Source organism: Salmo salar, chromosome 11 (genome assembly GCF_965601325.2).
Source record: "Salmo salar chromosome 11, fSalSal1, whole genome shotgun sequence".
NCBI lineage: Eukaryota > Metazoa > Chordata > Actinopteri > Salmoniformes > Salmonidae > Salmo > Salmo salar.
The window spans coordinates 91304958-91320567 of NC_138301.1; the positions used below are offsets into that span (position 1 = coordinate 91304958).

Consider the following 15610-nt stretch of genomic DNA (forward strand, 5'->3'; position numbering starts at 1 on the left):
CTCCTCACTCGAAGGCAGTGTGGGAGACGAACCACATTGGGCTGCTCTGCGCACTCTCCGACAGAGGGTGTTATCATGAAACTCCCTACAATGGATACATGACTGTGGCTCATCGAACGTCGCTTGCGTTTGTTCTTGCCTAATATGGTTGCCCCGTATGGACATGGATGTGCTGGGGCCTTGCTCAGTACCCCTTGGGCTGAGCTAGCAGGCTCCCTGGGTCCAAAAAAACTGCTAATCTGAGAACAAAGCGAAATGTAACTAGCGTTCTCCATGTGGGCTAATAGTCTAGCTAGTTATCACAGTGCTAGCCGTATAAGCTATTCCGTTAACAATGTGAGCGTTGATAGCATTCGCTTTGTGGACTAGTAGCCTAGCTAGTTAGCACTAGCTTCCTTTTGCTAACATTATGCTATGTTGATCTTGCAATGAACAAAAGCGTGGCTCTCGACTGATGAGCAGAGAGGCTAGGACGGTCAGTCTAGTCAACGCTGGCATAGTAGTGGGATTAGCTAAACCAAGAGGGAGCTAGTAATTCTTCCCTTCCAGGTAGGATAGCTAGCCAGGTTAGCTAAGCCTTGCAGCTAGTCAAGTCTCAGTAGCTAGCTGTGTGACACGTGCCAACACAGGAGACAAAGGGAAGAAAAAGTGCAAAGCTCATTCTTACCCGAAAATGTTCCTTTCGGTAAAGTCACCCAACACAGAAAACGAGTGCTGTAAAACCTGCGCACGGTGATGTAATCTTGCGGCACACCTGCGAACAGGAAAACCGATGAAGTCGTGCTGAGAAGAGCTTAGAGTAGTACTCTGTGAGGAAGAGGTGAGAATGACTAGAGGATGGGCGAGTGGCTCTTTAGTATGAGGGGATGGGGCTCACCTTATTCGCCAGTCGACCCGGCTGTCTCCGACAGACGTGTGGGATTTGGTTCTTCGAGTTTGAGGTTCAAATGAATCCCTCATTGAGATATTGAATGAGAACAGTGTAGAGGACCTCTTGTACCTCACTCCCTCCCACTATCACAGTTTGAAAAGACCCCTGCTTCTCTGGGTGGGGTCTTCTCTGAAAGAGACTCAAATTCCCCCTCTTTCTGTTTCTTACCCCTGCTTGGGTAGGAACAGTCCCCTACTCAGGCTCAGGTGTGGCCCTGCCTGGGTGGTCTTCCTTTCAAATAGTCTGGTTTCTGTCTCACTAGCTCCATTTCACTCATTGTCCTCCCAATTCTCATCAACACAGGAAAAGATGGCTTTTCAGAGCTCGCTCCCTCTCTTCCCTCTGTCTTTGTAGGCCTGATCTGTTTTGTGAGACTGGTAATGGTGTTTCTGCTTGGTGTAAAGGTAGCAGTAGGGACTAAGGCTTTGTTTACACAGGCAGCCCAATAGAAAAGTATCTGATGTGCTTGGTCAAAATACCAATTAGTGGAAAAAAGATCTGAATTGAGCTGCCTGTGTAAATGTAACCTAAGTGGTGCCATGCCCTGAATCACAAAACTCTGGGTGCACCTAATTCCTACGGGCCCTGGTCAAAAGTATTGCACTGTAGATGGAATGGGGTGCCATTTGGGGGAAGGGCACTGTTACTCTGAAGTCCTGAAGTGATCTGACTTGCCTAGTATGAGAGACTAAACTTTGACGGGATCACAGTGTTGGGCATGAGACAGGAGGACCGCATCCGAAATGGCACCCTATTCCCTATATAGTGCACCCTATGTGGACCCTGGTCAAAAGTATTGCACTATATAGGGAATAGGGTGCTATTTGGATGGGCACCCTAGATTTACCATGTCAATATCATGGCCCTATTTATTAACAGCTGTCCTGGAAGGAGTAATAGTGTGTTTGTAGCCTTTGTTGCCTAAGGAGGGTTTTCCCGGAGCATCACAGGTGTCCTAAAGCATGTACCTCACCAACTACACAGTAGGCTTCTATGAACATCTAGAGACGAGGGGGGGGAAAAATTCCACGTCATGTAGCTAGCCGCTGTGTTAAGCTCCAATCTGTTGTCTGGACCGCATTGAGACGATTATTCAAGTATGTCGAAAGCAGAGTGGGCCAAGTCGAGCCCTGGTGCAAGCATTTTAAATCGTATTAAGACTTGAGTTATGGTTTTATATTCTGCAGTCAGGGCTACTATGCATGTAGATGGATAAAGACTGTAATGCTGTGTTCTGTATCCCTGTTAAGAGATGGGTTGGGTGGGGCATGCATATTTACACATGTTAAACCATTTCCTCAGAACTATCATCATGTCAAACTTGTTTGTTTTCAGTTTCTCTTATGATTTCATTGGAAGTTGGACGTGTGTGTTTCGAATGATTATTAGCTGTCTGGTGACATGTTTGACTGTTTAGTGTAGGGTTGTATTCATTAGGCTACATGGTAGTAAAAGCTTTTTTCCGTTTCAGTTCCCAGTTGAGTCTTATTGGAGGAGCTTTGGGGAGGTAAATGAAGAGTTATTGAGCACAGAGTGTGTGTTGTGTGCATGGGCTGGGTCCTGGGTAGGGGCAGTAACCACTTTTCCTGTCTCCCTCCAGCTAGTTTCAATCGCCCCCAGTGTGTCTACAAACACGCAACACAGGAAAAAGGGGCCATAGGGCCAGTGTTTGTGCTGCAGGGCGGGGGCTGCTTGCTTGTTTTTCTTAGGGTTCAGGATACATTTGGCCTACACCTGTGACAACCCCCTCCCGAATATACAGTACCAGTCAAAAGTTTGGACACACCTACTCATTCAAGGGTTTTTCTTTATTTTTGACTATTTTCTACATTGTAGAATAATAGTGAAGACATCAACTATGGAATCATGTAGTAACCAAAAAAGTGTTAAACAAATTTAAAATATGTTTTTAATTAAAATGTAAAATGCCAAGAGTGGGCAAAGCAGTCAAGGCAAAGGGTGGCTACTTTGAAGAATCTCAAATACAAGAAAATATTTTGATTTAACACTTTATTTGGTTACTACATGATTCCATATGTGTTTCATAGTTTTGATGTCTTCACTATTATTCTACAATGTAGAAAATAGTCAAAATAATGAAATGTATGCTGGAATATGTTTTGTATCTACCCCTATGTGATTCTGACCAAGAACCGAGAGCAACTAGATGGGTAAGGTGTACTACTAGTACAGTACTGTCTAGTAGGATCTTCTATAATTTCTTATATCAAACAAGAACACGATCCAAAAGATGACGTGCACTGCCATTGTTTGTATTGTGTAACAAAGCCAGGCGATTGTTTTCTGAAACACAATGAGGGGAACTCATTTTTCTGTGATTTACCCCTGAGGACTGGACCTTCATCCCTCTGCTCTGCCCGTAGCTGTGGCCCATGAGTAAACAACCATCTGGCCATATTGTGTAACGCCACACCCTACAATCAGTTCTAATTGTGGCTGTAATTCAAATGGGACAACCAGGCCTGGTATAATTGGGCTTTAAAGACATGGTCCTGAACTTTAGCGACTAGTAAACCGCCTGCTTTGGGCTGGATGTGTCAATGTGTAGTTTATACATGCATAGTGTATGAGCAGAATTAGTGTCTTACCTCAATTAGCCACGAAATCCCTAGTTTGAAAGCGACTGTTTTCTGGAAGTTGTGTAGCGCCCCTTTTCCCTGCATTTTCCCCCACGTGGGCCAGCCCCCTAGCAATTTGAGTTTCAGCCAATGAGCTTCGGTAACCGAAAGGTGGCTGGATCGAATGCCAAGCTAACAAGGTAAAAATCTGTCGTTCTGCCCCTGAACAAGGCAGTTAACCTACTGTTTCCCAGTAGGCCGTCATTGTAAATAAGAATTTCTTAACTGACTTGCCTAGTAAAATAAAGGTTAAATAAAAAATTGGCCATTCAAGTGAGTGACTGTATGTTGGGTTGGAGGAGGGGGACTGAGGCGTGTGTGTTCAGTGTTTGAGTGCCTTTAAATGTTTGCTGTAAATCTAGTGAGGCAGATGCGCTGCAGGTAAAAAGCAGGCTGTGTGTGTGCGCCTGTAAGCACCTTTTATAATGCAGAACCACTAATGAGCAAAGGGAAATGGAGAACTGGCCCTCTGACAAACCCAATCCCAGCAGATTTATCTGTGTTTGGAGTGAGTATTTTACTGCATGTTAGGGAGAAAATAGTGTCTCTTGACATTCTGGTTCTGGGTGAGAGATTAGGGTGTAAAATTCCATGCTACTGTATATGAATACATGTATTACATGACTTAATTATTTAATGCAGAATGAATCAATTTAATTAATGACACATATTAGTTACATAGTGGTCAATCTGCATCCTGTCTCAGACACTGACCTGAAGGTTTCTTGAAGGTTTCTTTAAGGTTAACCCTATAGCATAGCACTATGCGCACACACATACACATGGATTTCTGTTATACAGTGCATTTGGAAAGTATTCAGACCACTGACTTTTGCCACATTTTTACGTTACAGCCTTATTCTAAAATGTATTATTTCTCATCTACACACAATACCCCATAATGACAAAGCAAAAACAGGTTTTTAGAATTTTGAGCAAATGTATTACTAATAAAAAAACGCAAATCACATTTACACAAGTATTCAGACCCTTTACTCAGTACTTTGTCGAAGAACCTTTGGCAGCGATTACAGCTTTGTCTTCGGTATGACACTACAAGCTTGGCACACCTGTATTTGGGAAGTTTGCTTAGGCACACCTGTCTTGGCTGTGTGCTTAGGGTCGTTGTCCTGTTGGAAGGATCTCTCTGCACTGCACTCTGTTCATCTTTCCTGACTAGTCCCCCAGTCCCTGCCACTGAAAAACATTCCCTCCGGCATGATGCTGCCACCACGCTTCACCGTAGGGAAGGTGCCAGGTTTCCTCCAGACGTGACGCTTGGCATTCAGGCCAAAGATTTCTATCTCCCTTTCATCAGACCAGAGAATCTTATTTCTTATGGTCAGAGTCCTTTAGGTACTTTTTGGGAAACTCCAAGCGGGCTTCCATCTGGCCATTCTACATAAAGCCCTGATTGGTGGATTGCTGCAGAGATGGTTGTCCTTCTGGGAGGTTTTCCCATCTCCACAGGGGAACTATGGAGCTCTGTCAGAGTGACCTTCGGGTTCTTGGTCACCTCCCTGACCAAGGCCCTTCTCCCCCGATTGTTCAGTTTGGCCAGGTGCCCAGCTCTAGGAAGAGTCTTGGTGCTTCCAAACTTCTTCAATTTAAGAATGATGGAGGCCACTGTGTTCTTGGGGACCTTCAATGCTGCAGAAATGTTTTGGTACCCTTCCCCAGATCTGTGCCTCGACACAATCCTGTCTCGGAGCTCTACGGACAATTCCTTTGACTTCATGGCTTGGTTTTTGCTCTAACATGCGCTGTCAACTGTGGGACCTTATATAGACAGGTTTGTGCCTTTCCAAATCATGTCCAATCAATTTAATTTACCACAGGTGGACTCCAATCAAGTTGTAGCAACATCTCAAGGTTGATCAATGGAAACAGGATGCACCTGAGCTCAATTTCGAGTCTCATAGCAAAGGGTCTGTCTGAATACTTATGTAAATAAGGTATTTCGTTTTTTTATTTGTAATATATTTACAAACGTTTCTAAAAACCTGTTTTCACTTTGTCATTATGGGGTATTGTGTGTATATTTTATTGTATTTTATTTAACTAGGCAAGTCGGTTGAGAACAATTTCTTATTTACAATGATTGGCCCGGACGATGCTGGGCCAATTGTGCGCCGCCCTATGGGATACAGCCCGGGATTGAACCAGGGTCTGTAGTGACACCTCTAGCACTACGATGCAGTGCCTTAGACCACTGCACCACTCGGGAGCCCAGATTGATGGGATTTCTTTTTAAACCATTTTTCAAGTATGGCTGTAATGTAGAAAAAGTCAAGGTCTGAATGCACTGTGGATGTGTGGTAGTAGAATAGTGGCCTGAGGGCACACAATGTGTTGTGAAATGTATTGTAATGTTTTTAACATGATAAAACTGTGTTCATTTTGCTGGACCCCAGGAAGCGTAGCTGCTGCCTTGGCAGGAGCTAATGGAGACCTATCATAAATACTATCTCCCTATTTTGTAGGTTGTATTGTGAACAGCTCCTCACTCATACATTTAGCAATTATTATGTTGTGTAGAGGGAGCCACATATTACTGTGAGCCCTGGTCAAAGTAGTGCACTATATAGGGAATAGGGTGTCATTTGGGATGTACCCATGGACTCATGTACTGAACCTGCATACTCCTGTGCCCACACACCAGTCAACCCATTCATGTCAGTGACTGAAGTGGTTGCTGCGCTCTACAGGTTGCCAGTTAGTTGTGTGTTTGTTACCGTTCTGTTTGAAATGCCACAAAGATTAAGACTGGCACAACACCTTGTCATTTTCTCTGTTGTGGAAACACCGAACTCCAACAACGAAGCCTCTCTAAAGTTTCATATGCTTTTACTAGGTGCCAAGTTCTGCCAACCACTAATTACTTATCTTGGTTACTCATACAGGCACACCCTATACACGCACTTTAAAGATTGTGTAGGTGATTAATGCAGTGTTTTTTTAGATCCTAGCCAACCTAGTGATGGAGACCCTCTACCCAGAGCTGAGGAATCTGATTGGTCCTCGTCTGAAGGGGAAGATGCAACAGAGACAGAGGAACTGGATGCTGGTGAGTCGTTCTACCGACGTGCTGCACTGTGTTCTTTCCCAGGCCCCAGAGTTTTCCCTGTTCAGGTCACATAGTCCAGAAAACTCCTGGCCCAACATTCCTGATCACATTGCTGATTGCGGCTGCGTCCCAAATGGCACCCTATTCCCTACATGGTGCACTACTTTTGACCAACCTACACGTGCATTATGTGCCCTGGTCAAAGGTGGTGGAATAGGGTGGCATCTGGAACAACCCTTTCTCTCCCTGTCCCCCTCCAGATCTCTGAGGCGGTGTACAAGCAGGTGTTGTCTCAGACCCAGGCCCAATACGAGGCTCTCGTCCAGGCCTGTGAGGTAGAGACGCCCCGTCTAGATGCCGCGCTACGCACAGACATGGACCAGATTATCACCTCCAAGGAACACGTCAGCGGCAAGATCCGCGGTGAGAGGCCGTGCACACACGTTTTTATTTTTTTAATCCTGACACCCTCTCACCTTGTGTTGTGACACAGCAGCACCCACAGGAAACACTCCTTACACTTTTCACACACACAGGCTGTGATGCAGTGTGTCGACTTAATCACAGGGCGTTAGTTGTCTCAACGATGGCACTTTTTCAGCCCAAGCGTCTAGTGTATAGTCGAGGGAATTACCTAGGTGTTTACGCTGTAAAATTAGCAATGCTGTAATGCTCCTCAACAGAGGGGCCATTGTTAGCAACGGTTTGTCATTTGTAGTGTTTGTGGTTTGAGTGCAGAACTAAGGGCTTTATTGGCACAGTAAAGCAGTTAGACCAGTCAGAATACATACCCAATGGCACCTATTCCCTACATAGTGCACTACTTTGACAATCCCTATCGGCCTTAGTCAAAAGTAGTGCACTATGTAGGGAATAAAGTGCCATTTGGGATAGAAGGATCTTCTCTCTCTTCTCTCTCCTCTCTCTCATTTCTCCTCTCTCTCTCATCTCTCCTCTCTCTCTCATCTCTCCCTCTCTCTCTCATCTCTCCCTCTCTCTCTCATCTCTCCTCTCTCTCTCATCTCTCCTCTCTCTCTCATCTCTCCTCTCTCTCTCATCTCTCCTCTCATCTCTCATCTCTCCTCTCTCCTCTCATCTCTCCTCTCATCTCTCATCTCTCCTCTCTTCTCTCTCTCATCTCTCCTCTCACTCTCTCCTCTCTCTCTCCTCTCTCTCTCCTCTCTCTCTCCTCTCTCTCCTCCTCTCTCTCATCTCTCTCTCCTCTCTCTCTCCCTCTCATCTCCTCGCTCATCCCTTATGCTCACCCCCATCTCTCGCTCACCCCCATCTCTCGCTCTCTCGCTCACCCCCATCTCTCGCTCACCCCCATCTCTCGCTCACCCCCATCTCTCGCCCATCCCCCGCTCACGCCCATCCCCCGCCCACGCCCATCCCATGCCCGCCCATGCCCATCTCTCGCCCATGCCCATCTCTCGCTCATGCCCATCTCTCGCTCATGCCCATCTCTCGCTCATGCCCATCTCTCGCCCATCTCTCGCCCATGCCCATCTCTCGCCCATCTCTCGCCCATGCCCATCTCTCGCCCATGCCCATCTCTCGCCCATGCCCATCTCTCGCCCATCTCTCGCCCATGCCCATCTCTCGCCCATCTCTCGCTCTCGCCCATCTCTCGCTCATGTGTCTGCCTTACTGCTCTAACATTTTCTCATGTTTTGTTTCCCATGGAGACAATGTTGAAGGACTGCATTCCTTGGATGTCACTGGAGGCCAGGGCTCACAGATCCTGTGTTTATTTGTGTGTGTGTTTTATTAGTGGGTGTGTATGGAATGATCAGGACTATTTTAGTCCATTACTGTTTAATTAGGTTTTGTATTTGGTTACACTACAGTGACTGGTCATATACAGCATACAGTCCCTTCAGAAAGTATTCATGCCCCTTGACTTATTCCACATTTTGTTGTTAGACAGAATTCAAAATCGATTAAGTAGATTGTTTTTTCTCACCCATCTACATATAGTACCCCATAATGACAAAGTATAAACATGTTTTTAGAACATGTTGCACATTAATTGAAAATGAAATACAGATGTATCTCATTTACATAAGTATTCACCCCTGAGTCAATACTTTGTAGAAGCATCTTTGGCAGTGATTAAAGCTGTGTGTCTTTCTGGGTAAATCTGTAAGAGCTTTCTACACTGGATTGCGCAACATTTGCCCATTTATTCTTTTCAATATTCTTCAAGATCTGCCAAATTGATTGTTGATCATTGCTAGAAAACCATTTTCAGGTCTTGCTATAGATTTTCAAGTATATTTAAGTCAAAACTGTAACCTGGCCACTCAGGAACATTCACTGTCTTCTTGGTAAGCAACTCCAGTGTAGATTTGGCCTTGTGTTTGGGTTATTGTCCTGCTGAAAGGTGAATTCACCTCCCAGTGTCTGGTGGAAAGCAGGTTTTCCTATAGGACTTTGCCTGTGCTTAGCTCAATTCCGTTTTCTATTTTTATCCTGAAAAACTCCCCAGCATATGCTAACCTCACCGCTCACGTCACAAAATAAATGTACACATGTTATTCAATGATTGCACCCACACTGCTCGCGTGCATCAACGAGCGTCTGCGTGGCCAGGCACTAAAATATAACTTGGTTCTATTTGTGACGCTTGATGCGCAGCAAGTCCTGCCTCTCCCATCTCCTCATTGGTTTTTAGGAGCATATTCCCATGTGGGTGATTGAAAGATGAACTGAGGTCCACACTCCAGTCCAGTTGGTGGTGGTAATGCACCTTGAAGTTGGTTGCCAACCGCCATATAAATTCCAAAGAAGAAGCCTGAAGGAAGGAAGAGGGATTACTAGAAACAAACTGACCCTTTTTATCTGTGGATTAATTGTCGGAGTAGAGGACCTTGTGCATTTCTGGTAAAATAACAACCCAATGTTTATATCCCAGGACAAATTAGCTAATATGCGCACGATGGTGCACAAGCGAGAGCGGTCTGGTCCGCATGTTAGCATTGGGCGGTATCCAGATTGTCATACCTTCATACCGACCTTGTGCCATACTGAACACAATGGGCGCTGTTTTCAAACCCTACTGATACTCTGTAATCTGAAGGTTAGCAATGCTGACAAGTACATGTAAAATCCCATAGAGAGTGCTAACTAAATGCTAACGAGCGCTTTGCAAACATTTTGTACAGTTTCTGACCTAAACTGTACAAGTAACGAAACAATGCTACTCACGCTTTGCTGCTCAAACAAAACAAATATTACCTGGAGAGAATTCTCTGCTGTTACCAAGCGACTACTTGATTTTGGAAGAACTTTGCTAACTAGCTACTAAATTAGCGAACCAAATGCCCAACTACAGAGCATTTAGCACATTTTAGAGTTAACTTAATAGTTATAAGCTATCTAGCTGACAAACATTTACCCAAGAAAGCGAAGGTAACTGAACTAAATGACTATCGCCCCGCTGCACTCACTTCTGTCATCATGAAGTGCTTTGAGAGGTTAGTTAAGGATCATATCAACTCCAACTTACCTGACACCCTAGACCCACTTCAATTTGCATACCACCCCAATAATGATGCAATCGCCATCGCACTGTACACTGCCCTTGCCCTATCATTATCTGGACAAGAGGAATACCTATGTATGCTGTTCATTAGGCTCCCGAGTGGCGCAGCGGTCTAAGGCACAGCATCTCTAGAGGCGTCACTGCCCACACCCTGGTTCGAATCCAGGCTGTATCACAACCGGCCTTGATTGCGAGTCCCATAGGGCGGCGCACAATTGACCCAGCGTTGTCCAGGTTTGGCTGGTGTAGGCCGTCATTGTAAATAAGAATTTGTTCTTAACTGACTTGCCTAGCTAAATAAATTACCCTCCAAGCTCATAAGGCCCTAGGTCTGAATCCCGCCCTGTGCAACTGGGTCCTGGACTTCCTGACAGGCTGCCCCCAGGTGGTGAAGGTAGGCAACAACACCTCCACTATGCTGATCGTCAACACAGGGGCCCACAACGGTGCATACTCAGCGCCCTCCTGTAATCCCTGTTCACCCATGACTGCGTGGCCAAGCACGCCTCCAACTCAATGATCAAGTTTGCAGAAGACACAACAGCCTACAGGGAGGAGGTGAGGGCCCTGGCGGAGTGGTGCCAGGAAAATGACCTCTCCCTCAATGTCAACAAAAATAAGTGATTGTGGACTTCAGGAGACCGCTAAGGGAGCACGTCCACACGGCGTACACATGAATAAATTTGGCTTGGCCCCTAAGACAAACTTTTACAGATGCACCATTGAGAGCATCCTGTCGGGCTGTATCACCGCCTGGTATGGCAACTGCATCGTCCACAACCGCAGGGCTCTCCAGAATGTGGTGCGGTCTGCCCAACGCATCACCGGCACACTGCCTTCCCTCCAGGACATCTACAGCACCTGGTGTCACAGGAAGGACAAGAAGATCATCAAGGACATCAACCACCCGAGCCCTGGCCTGTTCACCTTGCTATCATCCAGAAGGCGAGGTTAGTACAGGTGCATCAAAGCTGGGACAGAGACTGAAAAACAGCTTTCATCTCAAGGCCATTAGACTGTTAAATAGCCATCACGAGCCGGCCTCTACCCAGTACTCTGTTCTGAAATAAGTCACTAGCCGGCTACCACCCGCTTACTTAACCCTGCACCTTAGAGGCTGCTGCCCTATGCACATAGACATGGAACACTGGTCACTTTAATAATGTTTACATACTGTTTTCCCATTTAATATGTATACTGTATTCTAGTCAAGGCCATCCTATTTAACTATTGCTGTAAATATACTATTTTATCCTACATATTATTCAGATATACTACATATTCTATCCACACATCCCATCGTGTGTGTGTGTGTGTGTGTGTGTGTGTGTGTGGTGTGTGTCTATACATGCAGTACCAGTCAAACTTGGACACACCTACTCATTCAAGGGTTTTTCTTTATTTACTATTTTCCACATTGTAGAATAATAGTAAAGACATCACAACTATGAAGTAACACATATGGAATCATGTAGTAACCCAAAAAGTGTTAAACAAATCAAAATATATTTGAGATTCTTCAAAGGAGCCAGCCTTTGCCTTGATGACCTCTTGGCATTCTCTCAACCAGCTTCATGAGGTAGTCACCTGGAATGCATTTCAATTAACAGGTGTGCCTTGTTTAAAAGTTAATTTGTGGAATTTCTACAATGTAGAAAATAGTAAAATAATTAAGAAAAACCCTTGAATGAGTAGGTGTTCTAAAACTTTAGACCGGTAGTGTATATACTGAACAAAAATATAAATGCGGCTATTACAGTTCATATAAGGAAATCAGGCAATTTAAATAAATTCATTAGGCCCTAATCTATGGATTTCACATGACTGGGCAGGGTGCAGCCATGGGTGGGCATAGGCTAGTTTTCCACAAAAAAGGGCTTTATTACAGACATAAATACTCATCAGCTGGCACATGCTGCGCAACAGTGAGTGACTCACAAGGCTCCAGTCTCTTGTCGTTGTGTGCTTGTAAACAAACACCACGTGACTGGGGACTACAGTAAGCTTGATAATAATTTGACAGGGGAAATTAAGAATGCAATGTTATTTATTTCCAAAGATATTGCACAAGTTGACTGCAGGTATGTACTTGAAAAGTAACTACAAATATTCCAAAGTATTAAACTTCAAAGAAATTATTTTGACGATATTGAAAAACTATCCCGTGGCTTTTTCCAAATAACCTGGTAAGCGGTATATATGGTATACCGCCTAGCCTAATACCCATAACATGATGCAGCCACCACTATGCTTGAAAATATGGAAAGGGTTACTCAGTAATGTATTGGATTTTCCCCAAACATACACTTTTTCAGGACAAAAAGTGAATTGCTTTGCCACATTTTTTTGCAGTTTTACTTTAGTGCCATGGACAAACAGGATGCATGTCTTGGAATATCTTTATTCTGCACAGGCTTCCTTTTCATTCTGTCATTTAGGTTAGTATTGTGGAGTAGCTACTATGTTGTTAATCCATACTCAGGTTTCTACAGCCATTAAACTTTGTAACTGGTTTAAATTCACCAACTGAGTTAGGAAGGACGCCTGTATCTTTGTAGTGACTGGATGTATTGATACACCATCCAAAGTGTATTTAATAACTTCACCATGCTCAAAGGCATATTCAATGTCTGCTTTTTTTATATATAAAAAAAAAGGCACCTACCTACCAATAGGTGCCTTTAATGGTGAGGCATAGGAAAATTTCCCTGGTCTTTGCAGTTAAATCTGTTTGAAATTCACTGCTCGACTGAGGGACCTTTACAGATAATTGCATGTGTGCGGTACAGAAATGAGGTAGTCATTCACAGATCACGTGTAACACTTTTATTGCTCGCAGAGTGAGTCCATGCAACTTATGTGACTTGTTAAGCACATTTTTACCGCACCTGCTGTCCAAACCTCTGAATGCTTGGCTATGAAAAGCCAACTGACATTTACTCCTGAGGTGCTGACCTGTTGCACCCTCTATAACCACTGTGATTATTACTTGACCCTGATGGTCATCTATGAACATTTGAACATCTTGAAGAATAATCTGGCCTTAATGGCCGTGTTCTCTTATCTCCACCCGGCACAGCCAGAAGAGGACTGGCCACCCCTCAGAGCCTGGTTCCTCTCTAGGTTTCTGTCTTTCTAGGGAGTTTTTTCTAGCCACTGTGCTTCGGCATTGCTTACTCTTTGGGGTTTTAGGCTGGGTTTCTGTATAAGCACTTTGTGACATCTGCTGATGTAAAAAAAAAAGAAGGGGTTTATAAATACATGTGATTGATTGACCGATGTAGTTCTTACCAGAGGTGTGGCAATGCTTACCTACGTTTGGCATAGCAGTCTCTCTGTTCCACCTTCACTTTGTCATCGCCTCCTGTGCCAGAACAGTTGATCGGGATCTGATTACAATACTCACATGTTTTGTGTGGAAATGACTGACAACTGTTCATGACTTTGTTAGTTGGGACATTGTTAGTAGCAGCCAGGTTAGTAGGGTTACTTTATATCATCGCTGCATTATTTTTCCATTTCACAGTCACAGGTTTGACGGCTAATGATATTTTGGTTCCTTTTCTCCAGACTTTTCAGTCGGACGTCTCTGGGTAATGCTTGGTATTACCGTGGTCTTGAAGTGTGGGTGTTTACTGTCTACTAGCCATGGGGACGAACCGTACTCCTCATTGTCTCCTCCCCCCCTTCCGTAGCTCTGGTGTTGCCCAGGGCAGAGCAGCTCCTGCGGCGCAGCGTCCAGCCCTACGTCAGCTCCATCCTGGAGGCCCTGATGGAGCCCACCAGCAGAGGCTTCTCCGAGGTCCGAGACGTCTTCTTCAGAGAGCTGGTGGAGGTCAGCAAGAACACGCTCAACGGAGGGGGCAAGGACAAACTGGGAGAGGTGAGTGGACCACCGGAGGACTTGGAAACACAAGGAGTTCACGCTTACTGTCCTTGGTGACCTCTGTGACTGTTCCATAAAATGTACTGTAGCTCGGTCTTGGAGGATCTGTTGAAGTGCTCGGTGTTGCCATGTCCTCACCTCATCTCGGTCTGTCTCTTTCCCCTCTTCTCTCGCTCTCCCTACTCTCTCTCTCACGCCCCCTACTCTCCACCCCCCATGCCTTTCTTTCGTCTTTCTCTATTTGCCCCTCTCTCTCTCTCTCTCTCTCCATCTCCCTCCTCCCCTCTCTCAGCACATGGAGAAGATCTCTATGCTGGCGTTCCACCCGGTGAAGATGCAGAGCTGCTATGAGAAGGTGGAGCAGCTGAGTCTGGAAGGGCTGCAGCAGAGATTTGATGTGTCCAGCCCCTCCGTGTTCGTCCAGAGGGCTCAGATCCTCATGAGAGAGGTGAGATCTTAACCCACATATCCCATTACCTGGTGGGTATGAATCTGCCAAACGAGACTACCAACACTGTAGTTTGATGGTCTGTAGTGGTCCCATCTGGTGGAGAGAGGGTATTTCATTGAACACCAAAGGAACTCTTGTAGCATAAAATGGAACCACCGAATGAGCTACGTGAGATCATTGACAATCTGTCTTTTTCCCCAATGTATCACTAATGTCCTCTCTCCTCTGTGTAAAAGCAAATGGACAACGCTGTGTACACGTTTGAACAGCTGCTGCACCAGAGTCTGGAGGAAAAGGACCAGACAGGAGAGGACCTGTGTAAGACCATCCAATGCTGTCAGGACAGAGTGCTCAAGGTTAGTTGGTTAGACTGAGGGTGGATAAGGATGAAGGAGAATGACTGATTTGATTGAAGGATTAAGAATAGATTGGCCATTAAATACGGTTGCAAAAGGTTTTCCCAAAATTCTGGTTGGAGGATTCCAGATTTCCTGCCTATTCCCTCCTGATTCCGGGAATACTCCAATCGGTAGGCCGGAAACCCTGGGAAGTTTTGGCAACCCTTGCCATCAAAGAGTCTAATGGCTTCTGTCTGCGTCCCTCTGTCTGTCCCTGTCAGAAATATGACTATGACAGTAGCACGGTGCGTAAGAAGTTCTTCAGAGAGGCCCTGCTACAGATCATCATCCCCTACATGCTGAAGCAGCTGGCTCCCTCCTGCCATCCGGTGAGGCTCTCTGGTTATAGTCTCTTTTTCCAGCTATCCTAGTCTCCCTAAGACACAGATAACCCCTTTACTCTCATATGGAACCCTGTCATCTATTTAGGCTCTGGTCAAAAGTAGTGCACTATATAAGTGACTGGGGTGCCACTTGGGACGTTGCCTATGTCTAGTGCATTAGTCTAACATCTCTCCTCCTCCCTCTCAGGAGTTCCCTCCCTTCCAGGAGATGATCTTTGAGGACTTCTCCCAGTTCATCCTGGTGGAGAACATGTTTGAGGAGGTGGTGCTGCTGTCTGTCACCAAGGACATCATGATGGGTGAGTGGTGGACACTGGACACGTATGGAGAAACTGGCCCGGCATAGG

General features: G+C 45.3%; 1 protein-coding gene across 1 annotated transcript in view; it reads left to right on the forward strand.

The window, feature by feature from the left end:
- The window catches only part of LOC106563126 (protein Niban 2), an 85069-nt gene that overhangs the window by 66447 nt on the left and 3012 nt on the right, over window positions 1-15610 (forward strand). The window contains exons 7-13 of the mRNA XM_014128360.3: window positions 6533-6637; window positions 6898-7060; window positions 13880-14067; window positions 14363-14518; window positions 14758-14877; window positions 15141-15248; window positions 15451-15562. Of these exons, the coding sequence (XP_013983835.3) occupies window positions 6533-6637; window positions 6898-7060; window positions 13880-14067; window positions 14363-14518; window positions 14758-14877; window positions 15141-15248; window positions 15451-15562 (952 nt within the window). The remainder of the gene's footprint in view (window positions 1-6532; window positions 6638-6897; window positions 7061-13879; window positions 14068-14362; window positions 14519-14757; window positions 14878-15140; window positions 15249-15450; window positions 15563-15610) is intronic.